The sequence below is a fragment of the Diabrotica undecimpunctata genome, chromosome 7 (genome assembly GCF_040954645.1).
Source record: "Diabrotica undecimpunctata isolate CICGRU chromosome 7, icDiaUnde3, whole genome shotgun sequence".
NCBI lineage: Eukaryota > Metazoa > Arthropoda > Insecta > Coleoptera > Chrysomelidae > Diabrotica > Diabrotica undecimpunctata.
The window spans coordinates 102,184,296-102,199,448 of record NC_092809.1 but is presented as its reverse complement, the minus strand read 5'-3'; the positions used below and the strand labels follow the sequence as shown (position 1 = coordinate 102,199,448).

The 15,153-nt window shown below is 32.0% G+C and overlaps 1 protein-coding gene across 1 annotated transcript; it reads right to left on the bottom strand.

Moving 5' to 3' along the window:
- Nucleotides 1-6,950: 6,950 nt before the first annotated feature.
- Nucleotides 6,951-14,927, bottom strand: HDAC3 (histone deacetylase 3). Its single transcript, XM_072537898.1, has 6 exons — nt 14,489-14,927; nt 14,244-14,432; nt 9,630-9,842; nt 9,211-9,400; nt 8,835-9,119; nt 6,951-7,301 (listed from the first exon to the last, which is right to left on the bottom strand). Exons 1-6 carry the CDS (start codon nt 14,691-14,693, stop codon nt 7,097-7,099), a joined length of 1,287 nt encoding a protein of 428 aa, XP_072393999.1. The 5' UTR covers nt 14,694-14,927; the 3' UTR covers nt 6,951-7,096.
- Nucleotides 14,928-15,153: the final 226 nt, after the last annotated feature.

Sequence of the window (15,153 nt, the reverse complement as noted above, 5' to 3'; positions counted from 1 at the left end):
CTTATTAATTTTCAAACCACGGTTTCACAGAAAGTAACTAGTTATGACTTCTTAGTGTAAGATATGGCATCGTGGTATACTTACCGTTAACAGTTTAAGTTTCGAAGATGTTCATTACAGTAATGGAACAACGTTGCCATATGATGCATCGTTAAAATAAGATACACACAAGTCCCCTGGCTTTGTCTCGCTACGACTTCATGCGCAAAGTCGATTAAAATTAGTCATGCGGCAAATGAGCATATCTTGTTTGTTATAGTATCATGCGTCATTATCATTGACAGTTATCGAAGTTGACATAGTTGCCAAAGTATAAAAAAATTCTGAATCCATTTTAAATCAAATAGGTCACAATTATTGCAAAACTGGATTATACAACAAAATAAATTACTTAATATTTAATGTAAATAAATACAGACAAAACAAGAGTTAAAAAATAATCTTGTTCAAAACAATTTGAGCCGCTTGTATGCGTCGTATAAAGATGTAAAATGGAATACTAAAACAAAAACAACACTTTTTTCATTACTTATTGACATTAGTCAACACCGCAACTGTCAAATAGTGTTACCAATTTATGCCAAAATATCACCTTCGTTCGATTACAGTTACAGTGTGTTCCGAACAAATGGTCTTCATAAAAACGCTTTATAATGCATTTATACAAATTAAATGAATCATATTATTATGTATTTCTTTAAATTAACATTAATAGAAATCTTTAAATATTATTTCTACGCGTATATAATAAAATATGTCTAGTGGCTATAATGCCAGTGTACTCGGCAAAGTGATTCTAAATAAGAACACACCTACCGCCTAAATATTTCGTGTTGGTATCATGTGACCTCACGGACTATGACGCGGATGACGTGCAACGGTATGTCAATTAGATGAAGTATATATGTACACTTCATCTAATTTATATAACGAGGCACGTCATCGGCGTCATAGCCTGTGACGTCACATGATACCAACACGAAATAATTAGGGTGTAGGTGTGTTCTTATTTAGAATCACTTTGCCGAGTACACTGGCATTACAGCCACTAGACATATTTTATTATATACGCGTAGAAATAATGTTTAAAGATTTCTATTCATGTTAACTTAAAGAAATACACAATAATATGTTTGATTTAATTTGTATAAATGCATTATAAAGCGTTTTTATGAAGAACATTTGTTCGGAACACACTGTAACTGTAATCAAACGAAGGTGATATTTTGGCATAAATTGGTAACACTTATTTGACAGTTGCGGTGTTGACACTTCAGTTTTGGTTTTATTATTTACTATTAATTAAACTATGTTGTTTTTTAAACAAGCGGCTCAAATTGTTTTTAACAAGATTATTTTTTAACTCTTGTTTTGTTTCTATTTATTTACATTAAATATTAATTTGTTTTGTTGTATAATCCACTTTTGCAATAATTATGTGACCTATTTGATTTAAAATGGATTCAGGATTTTTTTATACTTTGGCAACTATGTCAACTTCAATCTCTGACGTAGATAATGACGTAAATCGTTATCTAAATTAGATGGACTGTATATATAAAATATATATTTTTATTTACATTTATTATTCTTTTTTTACTATTATATTATACTTTTTTATATTATTATTATATATATATATATATATATATATATATATATATATATATATATATATATATATATATATATATATATATATTAAGGTATTAAAATATGTATATGTATACTTATACAAAAATATGTATAACAGTATCACAGAATAAATAACAATCAGAATGTCCACTCACAGATGCCGCCTTATAATAATTTAATCTATTCTTCAACTAAAAGTACGAATAAAATATTGCATATTATGTCTATAGTTGCCGTAATCAAATTAAACCGGGTTAATTTTTCTATGCACACCAGATAAAATGAACTGTCACTGAACAGCACTGGTTCCGTTTAAAACATGGCTGATTCCGTCTGCGCGAACGAGAGGCGCGTACTTATTTTTTCAAGCAGAGTGGGCATTCTGATTATTTATTATTCTGTGACAGTATTATTGTTTTTTTACTATTACACAACACACACGAAACAACGTAAACAAACTTCAGTTTTTATAGGTTGACAGATAAACTATTTAGAACATGGCGGATCTCACAGAAATTTGGATTGCGAAAAAGCCACAGACCACTAACTTCGGAAAAAAAAGCCATAAAAAGGGAAAAAGCCCTTCGTTTCGCTTCTTGTTGGGTGATGTATTCTGTGATACTACTGATAGAATAAATCTTCTTTTATAAGCTACCCGTAGAATGACTGTAACTTTAATATTTTCTGACTTACATTGTAGCAAAAAAATTTAATTTAAGATAAACAAATAAAATAACTTTTAAACTATTTGATCCAGCGCTTTGAAATTATGATCATATTTTAAGCACCACAAGTACCAACTTTCCATGTAATATAAAGGTTCTAAGTTCATTTTTGAAAAAGTTATTAACATTTATAAAAAATCGAAATTTCTGACTTATTTTGCAACTTTCTGAGCAAAAAAGGATCTTTTTAGTACCCTGTCCGATTATGGTTGGCGATCATAATAGCAATAATAACTTTGTTTATGTCGGCTCTAAATAAATTAGCGGTGGTCTCTTGATACCATTCTCGGAGATTTCGGAGCCAGGATGTTCTTCTAAGGCCTGGGCCTCTCCTTCCGGCGATCTTACCCTGTATTATGACCGAAATATTGTTACTTTCGAATTTTTATCGTTTTTGTTATTTCTGTGTTCTTTTTCATTCGATGTAAAACTATTTCATTTCTTATTCGGTCAACCCAACTTATCCGCAATATTCGTCGATAAATCCACATCTCAAAGGCCTCCAATGTTTTCATTAATGTCTCTGTAATGGTCCAGCTTTCCATACCATACAGCAATGTGGAGAATATGTAGCAGCGTATAATCTGATTTTAAGGTTTAACGTAATATCTCTATTAATTAGAATTTTCTTTAATTTACAGAAGGCGGCCCTGGCTTTTTCAATGCGTATTCTTATTTCTTTATTTATGTCCCAGTTATCGTTAACGTTTGCGCCCAAATAGGTAATATTGTGGACTCTTTCTAACTCTATTCCATACGCTCTGATGTTCGTTGGTTGTAACTCCGTATTGCTGGCAACCATAAGTTTTGTCTTAGAAGTATTAAATTTTAGCCCATATTCATCACATGCTTCGGTTACCCTGTTTATAAGTCGTATTTCGTTTAATTATAAGTTGCAGGTCTTCTTCATTGAATGCAATAAGTACCGTGTCGTCTGCATATCTGAGATTGATTGACATTAATTCCATTGATTTTAATGCCTGTATGTTCAACTAAGGCTTCTTTGAAAATAAATTCGGAGTAGATATTAAAAAGTAGAGGCGATAGTAGCATCCTTGCTTCACTCCATGTCGTATTTCCACTGCTTCCGTCGTGTTGTGCCCAATTCGTATGTTTGCACATTGATGCCAATCAAATTTTTGATAATACAGAGATCTCGGTCATCAATTCCCACCTATTGCAAGACACCTATAAGTTTGTCATGGTTTACTCGGTCAAAGGCCTTTTCGAAGTCGATAAAACACATATATACCCATTGTTCGATATCTCTACATCTTTACACCTTGACCTACAAACTGAAGAGTGCTTCTCTGGTTCCAAGGTTGTTTGTGTGAAAGCAAATTGTGTTACACTAAGTTGTGGTTCTATTTTGTTGTAAATTTTCGAGTGCAGTATTCTTAGGAAAATTTTCAGTACATGACTCATCAGACTGATAGTGCGATGGTCGCTACACTGTTTGGCATTTATTTTTTTCGGTATCATTACAAATTCTGAGTTCCAAGTTACAAGTTACAGAAATACAAGTTCTGGGGCAGACATAAATTCTGATCATGTACCAGTTGTACGTAATTTCAAAGTCAGAATCAAGAAGGTTACAAGTAAGTCGATGAAGAAGTATGATGTTAGAAAACTGAAAGATGCCAATGTTCGACTGAAGGTGAGTGAAAACCTCAATACAAAGGTGCTAAAATGCAAAAATGCAGGAACTATAGAGGAAAGTCTGACCATCATACAAGAAACAGTAAGAGAAATTAAAGAACAACACCTGAAAGATACAGAGAAACGGAAATCGTGGATGACTGATGAAATACTTGAACTTATGGATCAGAGAAAAAAAATAAAGAAAATCTCCAAGAATATAAGAAAATACATACCATCGTCAGAAGAAAAATAAGAGAAGCCAAAGAGAAACAAAAAAACAGGACAATGCCAAGAAATAGAGGAGTATCAGAGTCGATATGATAACTTCAATGTCCATCAAAAGGTGAAGGAAATAGCTGCAAAGTTCCGAAAACGCAACAGCGGAAAAATAACAGATGATGAAGGCAATCTTGCCCTAACCAAAGAAGATAAAAAGAAAGTATGGGAATAATACTTGGAGAAGCTTTTCCATGACCTTAGAACAATACAAGAGTCCACCATTGAAGAAAATTCAGGTCCCGAAATACTACCAGAAGAAATAACGGCAGCCGTCAGACAAATTAAAGATGGAAAGGCACCGGGACTTGATGAAATTCCTGCAGAACTGTTAAAGCTATTAGATGCAGAACAAATAAAAATAATAACTGAAATATTTAATGAAATATACAAGGCAGGAAAAATACCAGTAGAGTGGCTCAAATCGGAGTTCATACCATTGCCCAAAAAACCAGGAGCAAAAGTTTGTGAAGATTATAGGACCATAAGCCTAATGAGCCATCTGCTGAAGCTGTTTTTAAAAGTCATCCACAAAAGAATTTACCGGAAATGCGAGGAACAAATTGCGCTCAATCAGTTTGGATTTGTGAACGCCGTTGGTACGAGGGAAGCTTTATTTAGCGTGCAGGTATTGTTTCAGAAATGTAAAGATGTCAGCTGTATTGTTTTTGCATGCCTGATTAACTACAAGAATGCTTTTGAAAGAGTTAGGCATGAACAAATGATGGAAGTGCTGAAGAGGACAGGGATTGACGGAAAAGACTTAAAAATAATAGCTAACCTGTATTGGAATCAATCAGCGGTACTCCGAATAGATGGAGAATATACAGATTAGGTCAAAATCTTAAGGGGAGTGAGACAGGGGTGCATAATTTCACCACTGATATTCAATCTGTACTCGGAGCCCATTTTTGAAGAGGCTCTAAAAGATATTGATGAAGGCATCTCAATAAATGGAGTCAAGCTCAATAACCTGCAGTATGCAGATGATACAATAGTGTTTTCCAATACCATAGAAGGGCTGCAAAACTTAATGAACAAAATAACGGAATCAAATAGAAAATATGGACTGGATATAAACACCAGCAAAACCAAGCTAATGATCATCAGCAAGGAAAACATAACTGGAGCAAATCTGTATGTAAACCAAATGAGAATTGAACGTGTCTCACAATACAACTACTTGGGAACTATAATCAATGAGTCGTGGGACAATACCCAAGAGAATAAATGTCGCAGCGGAAAGGCAAAAAGTGCATTCTTGACTATGAGTTCTGTGTTCAAGAGCCACGACCTCACCCTAGAAACAAAAATAAGGCTCCTTAAATGTTATGTATACTCAGTGCTTCTGTACGGAGTAGAAACGTGGACATTGAAGGCGGAAACTCTATCAAAACTTCAGGCTTTTGAGCTATGGTCATACAGAAGGATCCTGAAGATACCATGGACAGACAAAGTCACCAATGAAGAAGTACTGCGGAAGATGAACACAACTCCGGATTTGGTCAACATCGTGAAGAACCGTAAGCTGCAGTACTTGGGACATATAATGAGAAATCAAGGCAGATACGAGCTACTTCAATGCATTTTTCAAGGTAAAATTGAAGGAAAAGGGGCCTCAGGACGAAGGAGAATATCCTGGCTTGCTAACCTGAGAGCATGGTATAGAAAGACCTCAACACAGCTATTCCGTATAGCAACCAACAAAGTCATCATAGCCAGAATGATCACCAACGTTCGGAACGGACAGGCACCCTAAGAAGATCATTACAAATGTTGACAGTAGCCAGTCTGTTGGTATATGTCCTGTTTCATATATTTTATTGAAGAGGCTTAGAAGAGAATGTTTACTCTTATCATCGAGTAGTTTGATTATTTCGCTTGGAATTTCATCTGAACCGGTTGCTTTCCTATTCTTTGATAACTTTATAGCTCTTTCCATTTCATCGAGTGTTATGTTTGGACCAGTGGATATATTTTCGATTTGAATTTCTGCTAATAAAACAATTATTATTTCGACACAGTCAAGGTTTATTCGGTTAGTGGGTTGTTGGCGTTTTTCTTTTTTAAGTTTGAGTTTTATGTCACTGATTAATAAGTTATGATCTGAGGGGACATCGGCTCCAGCTAGTGTTTTAGTTAGAGTTAGTTTACCCCAAAAAACGATAGAAGCATTAAAAAACGCCATTTTGAAGGTTTTTATATGACTTACAAGTTCCTTACTCTCAAATTTGTTTCAAATGCAAAAACTTTTTGCTAATACACAAAAAAATCGAAAATTTACCGTTTTTTTAAGTTAATTTGTTAATAACTAATTAAGTCCAAAAAATCAACTGCAGGAAACATATAGGTTCTTGTTATAGAGGTAGATACTACTCAAAACAACTGTCGTTTGTCTGAAGGGGTCAGTGTCTTGAGAACATTTTTTTTTCCCTGGACTAATCTTGGAAAAGACCATGACTCATAACGGTTTTTCGAGCTAATGATGATATACAAGTTATACTTGTTTTCTCTTCAATTCACTAATAACCTTGATCATCATCACACAGCCTGTAGTGTCCACTGTTGAACACAGGCCTCCCTAAGTTGTCTAAAGTGCTTCTGATCTTGTTAGATATTTCTTCTTTCTAACTTCTTAGCCTACGGTGTGGAGTAAACAATAATAATACACAATAATATATAATAATATATATTCTAGTTGCCTTCGATCGCACGCCACTTGTACACAACCTCACAAATCGTAAAACGTAAAAAAATTAAAACTACATATTGTACAAAAGTCTAATAAAAATTCTTACAACTAAGTTTAAGTTCTACAATCATTGTTCTCTATCATTGTCTTTATCACCATCATAAAATTCGTTTTTCGGTTCTACGATTTTATCTTCCAATTGTTGACTTATTCTAACATCAGGATCCTCTTCTTCCTTTACTTTTTCATCCTCAGTTATCGCCGGACCAGGAACGTCATGCATTTGCACACTAGGAGAATTCTGACACATTTTTAAGTTGTCAAAGGTGTACCTAAAACAAGATATAAGTAAAATGAAAAACGTTTATTTAAACAGTCATGTTTATTGCTAGGTTGTCAGATAATGAGTACACGAAGAAATTGACATTCTAAAACTCAGAAGGCAGAAGAAGTAGAGGACAAAAGCATAGAAGATTAATGATGATGTGGAAAGAGATCTTAAAGATAATATTAATAAAAAAAAATTAACAAGGAAAATGAAATTCCTGTAGTTGGCTGTAAAACATAAATCAAAAATTTTATTTAAAAATCCTTTAGAAAACGTATATTTGGGCTACATCACAGAATTTTTCTAGCTAACAAGTTTATCATCAGTGCAGTTACCAGGTATACACAAGTCATCATCATCATCAGTGGTGCTACAGCTCTAGTTGAGCCTTGACCTTCCCCAGTCTATTTCGCCAGTCGTTTCTGTTCATCGCCAACCGTTGCCAATTTGCCGCGCCGATTTTCCTTGCGTCCTCGTCCACACCGTCCCTCCATCTCAGTAGTGGTCTGCCTCTACTCCTATTTCCCACTGGGACCGATAATAGAGTTCGTCTGGGTGGGTAATACACAAGTATATACACAAGTGAAGGTACTAAATATGTAGATAAAAACCTTTTAAATGAAATTAATTATTACATCTTTGCTACTCGAGAGTTGCTACTTAGTGCCCATAGAGAGACTATATCTCAGGGTCAGCAATCCCAATTAGGAGTCTTACCAAAGAATATAGACGTATATAGAAGGATCTTTCACTGTAATTTTTTAGCGTCAGCAAAGGTTATACACATGAATCAGAGGTTGATCAAGATTTTAGTTCCTTATTTGTACCACTAGGGAGCGGTCATGTGTCAGCGCTAGTACTGCTTCTAAAATATGAAAGGCTGGGACAACAAATGCAACTTTGGTTATTTTTATATGTAGAATTTTTTGAAGAAAATAAAATATAATTTTAACTTTTAATAAAAGGATCTTTTTAGAAAAAATATTATGATTCAAATTTTTAATTTAAATATGTACAAATCCACAAATAATATAATTAAAACTCTCTCCTTATAAATTATAAATAAAATTAATTAAAACTCAATCACCGGGAGAGAAAGCCCAGAAAATTGTAAGGTGTTTCGATCAAAAAACAATTCCTGATCTTGTTAGTGCGCTAAAATTGCTTTTTAGCACATACGCCAAAGAATTATTTTTTACAATTTAAAAATTCGAAAATTGTGAAGTATAATTTCGGATTTTTAAATTAAAAAAATAAATAAGTAAGTCTCAAATAACGCCTCTCTAGAGCTCAACAAAGGAAGATGAGAAAAAAGACACAAGGCAGACACTTGTAACTACAACTGGAATGGTGCATTTATGAAAAAATCGATTTATTAAGTTGTGATATATATTGGAGAGATATTTTACATTGGTCTTATTATTATTACAAGTTTGATCTTTTTATGTGAATTACCTGTTTTGATAGATCTATAGATGTATAGATCTGAATAAACCCTGCAACTATATGATTGATAAATAAAATTAAAATTGCTTACTTTGTAATTGCTTCTAAATAATGCTTGCTATTTGCATTATCTTGCCTGGTCACTACTTCTGGATGCAAAGTAAAATCAGGAGCAAAAAATTCCAAATATTCAGTAAAAGGTAATTCATTCGATATTTGTTCGTCAACCAATAATGATGTTTCGTAAGTCCAACAACGAGCCACATTTCTTAATGTATAACCTCCTCCTCCCACAACCAAAGTGGGTACATTCAAATCTTTAACAAATTTGACACATTCACCATGGCCCTTTGTACTTAAAGAAAAACACCCTAATCTAAAACATAAATAAATATATGAGATAATTTATTATTGCTTGCCATTTTCTCTGCAACTGATATAACATTAAGTAATTATATTAATTATACCTATCCATAGCTAAAGAATCAGCTCCACATTGTAATACTATTGCAGACGGTTGATAAAAATCCATAACAGCAGATACAACTGGCTTAAATACTTGCCAATAACTGGCATCATCAATTCCTTCTTTTAAAGGTACATTAACAGAATAATATCTTCCACTTTCTGCTCCTATTTCATACATGTCTCCTGTTCCTAAAAATGAATAAGAAATTATAACAACTGTATCAATGACATATTTTACATTTTATTGACTATTTAAAAAAGATCACAGCTTTCAAACAGATACAAAGTTTTATGCAATATCATTCTATCTCCACTTACAAAATAGCAATAACAATGGTTTAACAAAAGATACAAATATTGTAGCAAATACTTGTTATTATAAATTAAAAAAAAACAGATAAAATATATAAATATTTACCAGGGAAGAAATAATTTCCATATTTATGGAAACTCACTGTCATAACCCTATCTGTTAAGTAAAATGCTTCCTGGACACCATCTCCATGATGAACATCAATGTCTATATACAAAACTCTAGGATGATGCTTAAGCAATTCTAAAATGGCTATAACAATATCATTAACATAACAAAATCCAGATGCTTCAAACTTTTTTGCGTGATGCAATCCCCCTGGAAAATAAATATTCATTACATAAATTGCAACTACTTACTTCCTTAGTATCTTAGCAGAGATAAAAAAACATGATTTGGTACCACAATAATTCTTTTTGGTACTGATTTAGTAAAACAAAGGTGCAATTGCAATTGTTGATTTTTGTTTTATTTATTTATATCTTATTATTTATACATTAATTCTATTGTGAAGACATTGTTTATAATTTGCCAGGATAGATGATAGAAAAAAAAGAGACAAATAAAAGCAGAAGATTTTATACAGATCTGTAATGCATTCTCAAACTTTGAGTCTCTATATTTATATCATGTATACAGTGTAGGTAAAAGTTTATGGTCGGTATGTACCTTATGTGAGATGGAGTGAGAAACACCTATTTAAAAAGACAGAGGTATATTAGGTCAGCCCATTATATCGTCGAAATAGCATTAGTGGAACTAAGAAAAGAGGAGAAGTTCAATGTTGCCAAACTTATTGGTTTTATTTGACCTGTTGTCTTTTTAGCATTTTAACAACGTTCTAAGATAATCAAATTTGGGCGAATTGATTTAAATGGCAGCTTACTGTTTTTTATTTTAAATTTGCCACAATTTTTCTTTACAATAAGTTTAATTTAACATTTTGATTTCCACTTCGGAAATCGTTTTATGTAAATAAAATTTATTAATGTTTCGTATTTTAAGTACGATTTCCGAATTAAAAATCTAAATATCAAAATAAGCTTATTTTAAAGTCACATTGTGCCTTATTTCCAATAAAAATAATAAAATGCATATAACTCCACAATAAATAAACCTTCATACGAAATTATTTGGCAACGTTTCATGTCGCGTAGTCAAAGCACCGAATCAAAGTAGGAACACAGGTAACGAAAGAGTAGAGGTGGGCATTCTTTTTTTTTCGAATCCTGAGAAAACTAATAAATATTTTTGAAAAATTTAAACGCAGAATGAAAGAATACATTATTACCGAGGGCCGAAAGTATCTGAAAACTTCTATAATGTTTATTTTAATAAATTACAGGGGCGAAAAAAGAGAAAATTTAGTGTGATTTTGAATTTTAAGTATCTCATTCAAAAAAACTTTTTGTTTATTTCGGCCCTCGGCAATAATGTCACCTTTCATTCTGCGTTTAAATTTTTCAAAAATATTTGTTAGTTTTCTCAGGATTCGAAAAAATGAATACATTTAAAAAGCATTGGCCTGAAATTTTGCGCCTACGCTCTTAACGCAACTAAACCGATTTTCGTAAACAATAACTATGATTGTTTAACAGTAGTTTCAAATAAGAGAGTACCTACATAAACAAACATAATGGATATTATCGTTTATGTGTATATTTATTGAAGTGAAAGAAACTAATAAAGGATATATTTATTATAACTTGAAAAATAAACTAAACAATACAAATAGTAAATCGTACTTACATTTACATTACACGTTATTATTAAATCGCGAATCGTCTAAATTGACATTTAAAAACATAAGTTTTTCTACTTTACTTCTTGTTAACCTTGTTCTTCTTTTATTTAAAATTAAACCAGATTTTGAACATGTGTTCACATTTACAATACTTTTTGCTAAACCCGATATTAGTAATTGTACTACGTCGGATACTATGGATATAAGGTTACCGTTTGCTAAAATTTTATTGCAAGATTCTTGAAGGCAGCATACCATAACAATCACTGAACTACCCTTCAAGTATTTTTGGCCACTCATTGTACTTGTTATTTCTTTAAAAAGCCGTAAAATTAGGGAAAAATGGGGACCGATAATCCAGTCTTCATTATTTAGATTTGGTCCAAGTCTAAGTCTGTATTAACTAATACAAAAGTGGAACGGATTGCCTCTTCTAACTCGGTCATTCTTTTTAACATGTAATAGGTGAAGTTCTACCTAGTTTCCACGTCTTGGATTGGCCGTTTGGGAACCTTGTTATGTTGTAATTGATACTTTAAAAGCCTTTCTAAAGATAAGGTACTTTTCTTGAAATGTGTTTTTTTAGAAACTGAAATTTGAAATTAGTGAAATAACATAACATAACATAACATAACAATATCTTTATTTTTAGAAAATAATATACATTCCGTGAACATAAAATTATTAAAAAAAAAACAGTGTCACAAACGAAAATATTATTTACTTATTCCTAACCGTTACATATACAAATAGTCCTCCACAGAATATCGCTCAAGAGCTACCAGTAATTTAAATATTTGTTGTTTATACAAACTTAATCTTTCCTCCCTTTTAATAGGTTCAGGCAGTTTATTAAACAATTTGATGCAGCAATAAAGAGCGTTTTTTTCTGTTATACTTAACCTGTGTATTGGAATTTTATAATTATATAACCTGGTATTTACTATACTATTGGGCTCAAAGTTCCTAAAGAGTATTTTATTCTTATATAGAAACAGTAAGCATTCTTGAATAAATACAGCGTAATTTCACTAATTCCAAAAGCGATCTTTTCTGAATTATGGTTTCCAGAAAAATGGCAGCAGCCTAATAAAATCGTTTTAAATTCTAAATTTTTGGTTAAATATTGTCCTGTTAATGCGATGTAACTCTCAGTTACTCCATATGTCCAAAGGTCAGTAGTAATACAGATATTTTCTACTTCTTCAACAACTTGTGATCTAATAATTTGCTTAGTTTTGGTATAACATTCTTGAAGTAATCAGCCTGACGTAATGAACAAGTTTTTCTTGTTGGTGGTTTATATCCAGGAATCCACCCTGCAAACTTTTTAAAAGCTCGTTCTTCAACTATGGAAAACGGATGAAACGAGTGCATAGGTTTATTAAATCCATATCTATTTGTTTCTTTTGTTCTAAACTAATATTTTTATTAGTGGAAGTATCCATCACCTTTTGACGCTTGGGTGGCGGTGGCAGTATGTCAGTACTTGTAGTAGAAGTAGTCGAAACGGACAGAAATGCGTCAGGAGAAGTTTTAATCATTGCAATATTCAGAAAGTGGACCATAAAAGCTGCATCTTCTACAAATGCGCATTTTTTGAAAATAAAATTATTATTCTTATACTAGGTCAATACTTTTTACTAAGAAAAATAATTCATAATTGAATATTTACAATAAATAAATCCTTTGACGAACTATCAATAAATATTTGAAATCGAAAATGCAGATCAATCGTAAATTGAAACTCATTCATTAATCAGAATACCTAGTTATAAAAAACAAAAGAAATAGTTAAGAAGCTGGTTACTTCTATAAAAAAAGAAAAAGAAGATTGTACTAGGGAAAATCAACCAGTACAAGAAAAAGAAACTGATAAAGATGACTTAAGTCCATGGAGTATTTTTGATGAATTTATTAGACATGACTCATCTAAACATACACCTGTATCTAGAGATATAAAAGAAGTTGACATGTATTTGTCTGACGATATTACCCACAAAAAATTTCGAACGGTGATTGGAACTGTCCATTACAGTGGTGGAAAAACCATCGCCATGTATATCCTAACTTAACCACTATATTCATAAAATATTGTAGTAATGTAACAAAATCTGTTCATTGTGAACACATGTTCAAAATCTGGTTTAATTTTAAACAAAAGAAGAAACAACAAGAAAAGTGGAAAAACATATGTTTTTAAATGTCAATTTAGATGATTCGCGATTTAATAATGTGTCATGTAAATGTAAGTACTATTTGTATTGTTTAATTTATTTTTTAAATTATAATAAATATATCCTTCGTTAGTTTCTTTCAATATAATAGCCAATATGTTTTTTGTGTACTCGCTTATTTGAAACTACTGATAAACAATCAACTAGTTACAGTTTACGAAAAACGGTTCCGATAAAAAAGTCAACGACCCACCTCTAGTTTCTTAGGATCGGAACCAGAGATATGTATAATGTCAGATCGGAACTAATCGAAACTAATCGGAACTAATCGTCTTACTACTGGGCAATGGGCAGCAATAAGAAATATGTAGGGGAGACCAAGGGGAAATATGATTAGTTATCTTTGTCTGTTCGCTGAAAATATGATTTTATATCTGCGTTAGATATCCTGTTAAATTTTACCATACCGACCATAAACTTTTACCTACACTGTATATGTGTTAATTACACATATCCCCTCAACAGCTTTGGTGGTTACACTCTTTTTCCACATAATTCTTAAATAATCTTTTTTTAAAACAATTTCAGGAGTGAAAATTGAAACATCAAATATTAGTTAAAAATGTAATGTACACAAAGCATGGTTGCCTAAATGTCCTAACAGGCCCACTAATCCTATCGAACAAATTCCTAATGCATGCATTAAGTTAGTGAACAAAAAACCCTACGAAATTCCACCAGAAATTACTGGTATATACAGAACACAAATTTTTTTTATAAAATTCAATATACACATACCTGACCAATTTATTGCAATATCACACTCATTGTTATTTAATTTCATAGCTCCTTCCAAAGAAGCCCCAGTGTACATTGAACAAAAATCAAATAAGCCATAAAAGACAGGACAGTCATCTCCTACATTATAATGACTAAGATGTTTGGTGAAGGCTTGAATATTTTGGGGTGTTACCTTCTGTAGGAAATCTAATAAAACGAAAAATGAATGATAAATCATTACTTTAACAAATTGTATGTCTTACCTATGTATTCATCCGAATGAAACCTACACATATCATGGGCGCTAGCTTTATAAGGCCTATAAATTTGCATTCGTTTATGAAGACCATAATTCATTATTAAACTGTGGATAACAGATAATCTATGAGGTTTCATAGGATGACCTGTCCCATAATGGAAATTCCCCACATCGGGATTAAAAAAATATGAAACTTTTTGTTTAGACATGATGGTATAAAGGTTTTTTAAAACAACTAAAAATTAATCTCCAAATATTTGCTGACACGTCCAAATAAATAGTAAAAACAAAGCAACTACAAGCAAACGTTTGGTTACTTCAAATCTATCCTTCATAAGGGCTGAAACTTATCCCAATTTGGGTTTGAATTTGTTTCTGCAAAATTATGTTTTTTTAACAATCACAAACAAACTTGACATTCATTACAATTCTCGAAACAAGATCAGTCGTCTGTCACCTGTCAGTGGCCTCTGGCATTTTGATAATCCAATCCAGAACTATCGATATCGATAGTTCTATGTGGTTTGTGGTTCTATTGTATTGTATTCTATTGGAAATATTGCTAATATTTCCAATAAAAATAATTAAAATGCCACAAGAAACAGCTTTACAATATTAAGTTTTTACTAGTTTGGTAGCGTTAATTCAAAATTACCAAAAATGAGTTTT